Source organism: Triticum aestivum, chromosome 4A (assembly GCF_018294505.1).
Source record: "Triticum aestivum cultivar Chinese Spring chromosome 4A, IWGSC CS RefSeq v2.1, whole genome shotgun sequence".
Lineage (NCBI taxonomy): Eukaryota > Viridiplantae > Streptophyta > Magnoliopsida > Poales > Poaceae > Triticum > Triticum aestivum.
This window is the reverse complement of record NC_057803.1, coordinates 730,016,246-730,019,647: the sequence shown is the minus strand read 5'-3', so window position 1 is coordinate 730,019,647 and position 3,402 is coordinate 730,016,246. Positions and strand designations below refer to the sequence as shown.

The 3,402-nt window shown below is 41.4% G+C and overlaps 1 protein-coding gene across 1 annotated transcript; it reads left to right on the top strand.

Annotated features, from left to right (window-relative positions):
* Window positions 1-645: 645 nt before the first annotated feature.
* Window positions 646-3,402, top strand: LOC123083438 (cysteine-rich receptor-like protein kinase 10). The gene is made up of 7 exons (XM_044505487.1): window positions 646-1,411; window positions 1,516-1,623; window positions 1,762-1,943; window positions 2,097-2,307; window positions 2,506-2,746; window positions 2,838-2,988; window positions 3,100-3,402. The coding sequence occupies exons 1-7, from the start codon at window positions 646-648 to the stop codon at window positions 3,400-3,402; spliced, it is 1,962 nt and encodes a 653-aa protein (XP_044361422.1).

Below are 3,402 nucleotides of genomic sequence, written 5' to 3'. Positions count from 1 at the left end.
CAACTCATTGATTCCAGAAACCAAGCGTTATTATTGCCTTGATTAGTTCCAAGTAATCTGTTGATTACTTACTACTACTGAACGGAAAGCAACTGACCAACAAGATGCAGAAATCAACTTAAAAAATGCTCTAGTATTCTCTTCTCCAGGGCACATAATGGTGCTAGAAACAGGCACACAATTAGTTTTTTTTGGTTGCTGGAGAGTGAAGTGCCCGAGTCAAGACGCTATGGGGAAATGCTTCTCTCTATACGGAATAAGGAGACAGATTTATGTATAACCAGGTAGGAACAAATTCAACTCAAAATTTTAACTAAGTACAACATTGACGTACATAATATAAGTGCATTTATTTGTCTTCTATTTTTCGCAGCAGCCGGGCATGACCATACCTCCTGAAGACCAACTCAATGATTCCAGAAACCAAGCGTTATTGTTGCCTTGATTAGTTCCAAGTAATCTGTTGATTAGTCAGTACTACTGAACGGAAAGCAACTGACCAACAAGATGCAGAAATTAACTAAAAAAATGCTCTAGTATTCTCTTCTCCAGGCGAGCGATGGTGACTTGCTGTTAAATAAGTGCACGGACTGAATTGTTCATCTGGATTGAGAGAAGAGCAACAACATGCAGTTCGAGCAAGGCATGGCGACAATCCTGCTGCTCCTACTCAGCAGCCTCACACCATTCCTGGCGGCAGCCGATGTATTCTGCGACAACGTTAAGGTCCTTGCTGCCACCCTCCCCAACAAAACCTCCACTTCCCCAGTACACTTTGCCACTGCCACCGTCGGCCAAGCCCCCGACATCGTGTATGCGCTTGCGCTCTGCCGTGGTGATGTCCTCAATGACACAACCTGTGCCGAGTGCATCACCAACGTATTCGGCAAAGTGCAGAACGCTATGCCGCCAGAGGTAGAGTGCTTCAGGGCTGCCTCCTACTTTGCTGATTGTATCCTCATCTACAACTCCAAAGACATCCTCGCCCCGTCATTCACCAATAGCACAGAAGGAGAAAATGGTGGCGACCCTCCTTTTGAGAGGTGGAATGTCAGAAATGTCACCGGCAACGTGCCTCTCATCACCGGTCTCATGCACGAGCTGCTGGTGGAGACTGTGGAGAAGGCAGCCAGCGCGTCGCCGAGGCGGTTCGCCACCGGTGTCGTGGACAGTGGCACAAACTTCCCGAAGGTGTACTCCTTGGCGCAGTGCACGCCGGACCTGTCTTCCGGGGACTGTCTAGAGTGCTTGCAACATCTCCTTGGCATGATCAACTCCACCATGTCCCTCCGCATGTGGGAACAGATGGGTGTGATACGGTGTTATTTCAGGTATGATGCGTCTCAGTTCTATCAAGGCCAACCAATGATAAGTCTGGGGCCGCTAGCTCCAACTCCGACCCAACACAAGAGTAAGTCCAGCCCCAGGGTTCCTATATGTAATTTTGTGACATGGAAGTAAAATTCTCTATTATATACACACCTGATTGGTTGTTATCGTATATGTTCATATCAGGGCGTATGAACAAGCTGTGGGTAATTCCCATAGTTTTAATACCTCTAGCTGCAGCAACATTTCTCTTCTTCATCTTGTACTATCGTCGGATCACAAAACAAAGAAAAGGTATTCCACTAATAATTAGTTAGTTTCTGAATGGGCCGTTCTATTGTTTCAATTAGTTACTCTTTAATCATAGTCTTAATAAGACACTATTAAACATATATCAATAAAGAGGGATTGTGCCGATTCTCAATCATGTAGGTGAAGTGATGAGGTTACAAGGATCAAGACGTTCTCGGTATTTGGAAGGAGAGGAACAACTAGTTTGGCAAGGCAAAAATTCAGAGTTCATGGTGTTTGACTTCCAACAGCTACTACAGGCCACAAATAATTTTTCGGAAGAAAACAAACTTGGACAGGGTGGATTTGGTGCTGTATACAAGGTAAATTACTATGTGTGTTTTTATATGTTTATTTCGAAATTCTTTAGCTTCCTAACATGATAGCTAACAAAGAAGCCCACATTTATAACAATAGTTAAGAGGTTTATAGTGCAAAGTGGAAGTGCCTAACTTTAGAATATTTTTTTTTACCAGGGCAAGCTTGCTGATGGATTGGAGATAGCAGTTAAAAGACTTTCTTCACATTCAGGACAAGGCTTCATAGAATTTAAAAATGAAGTCCAGCTCATAGCCAAACTACAACACAGTAATTTGGTTAGGCTCTTTGGATGTTGCTCCCTAGAAGAGGAGAAAATATTAGTGTATGAATACTTGCCCAACAAAAGCTTGGATTTCTTTATCTTTGGTAAGTCTATATGCATTTCTTATTTGAGTTTACAAAATATTTATCAATGCATCAGAGTAACTAAAATTGACTCCACATTTTATTTTTCTGTTAACCCCATGAGTCTAATTTCATTACATAGGTAACCAAGTAGCACAAATTTTGATCAGTTAACATGGCGTATTTCTCATGTTATACCAATGTTTGTCTGATGTGTAGATGAAAAAAGAAGAGCTTTACTTGATTGGTCCAAACTTGTAGCAATAGTGGAAGGCATAGCACATGGACTTCTTTACCTACATAAGCACTCCCGGTTACGTATCATACATCGAGATCTTAAACCAAGTAACATTCTCTTGGATAGCGAAATGAATCCAAAGATTTCAGATTTTGGTCTAGCAAAAATTTCCAGCTCAGATAGCAGTGAAGGAAACACTACTAGAAGAGTGGTTGGTACATAGTAAGTTTCAGAAACACAATCCACTGTTGAGTACTTATATTACACCACAATCATATGCAATAATTTTGACATGTATCATATACCATTTCAGTGGCTACATGTCCCCTGAGTATGCTTCGGAGGGTGTCTTCTCTATTAAATCGGACGTCTTCAGTTTTGGTGTTATTATTTTTGAGATACTTAGCGGAAAGCGGAATTCTGGTAGCCAGCAATATGGTGATTTCATCAATCTTCTTGGATATGTAAGATTATACAAATAAACTTACGCAAGTAAAATTGTTCTATATTTTCTGTGTAGCCTACATTTCTTTTGGTTATTTGAAGACATAACATAACCTAAAAACTGCAAACAGGCATGGCAATTATGGGAAGAGGGAAGGGGAATTGACCTTCTTGATACATCATTGGTTCCCAAAGATCAATCGCCGAAGATTATGAGATACATTAATATAGCATTATTATGTGTACAAGAGAACGCAGCCGATCGGCCAACCATGACAGATGTTATAGCAATGCTATGCACCGACGATATGAACATCGACGAACCTAAGCAGCCGGCATATTTCAACATAAGGGTCGGAAATGAAGAGGAGTCTACTGCCACAGAGTCATGTAGTATTAACGACATGACCATATCTGTCGCAATTCCTAGATAG

Bases quoted from the DNA above. Each gene is read 5' to 3' on its own strand.
- LOC123083438 (XM_044505487.1), top strand. From the start codon at position 646: ATGGCGACAATCCTGCTGCTCCTACTCAGCAGCCTCACACCATTCCTG. The intron at 1,944-2,096 runs GTAAATTACTAT...TTTTTTTACCAG, and splicing joins GATTTGGTGCTGTATACAAG to GGCAAGCTTGCTGATGGATT. The intron at 2,989-3,099 runs GTAAGATTATAC...AACTGCAAACAG, and splicing joins TCATCAATCTTCTTGGATAT to GCATGGCAATTATGGGAAGA.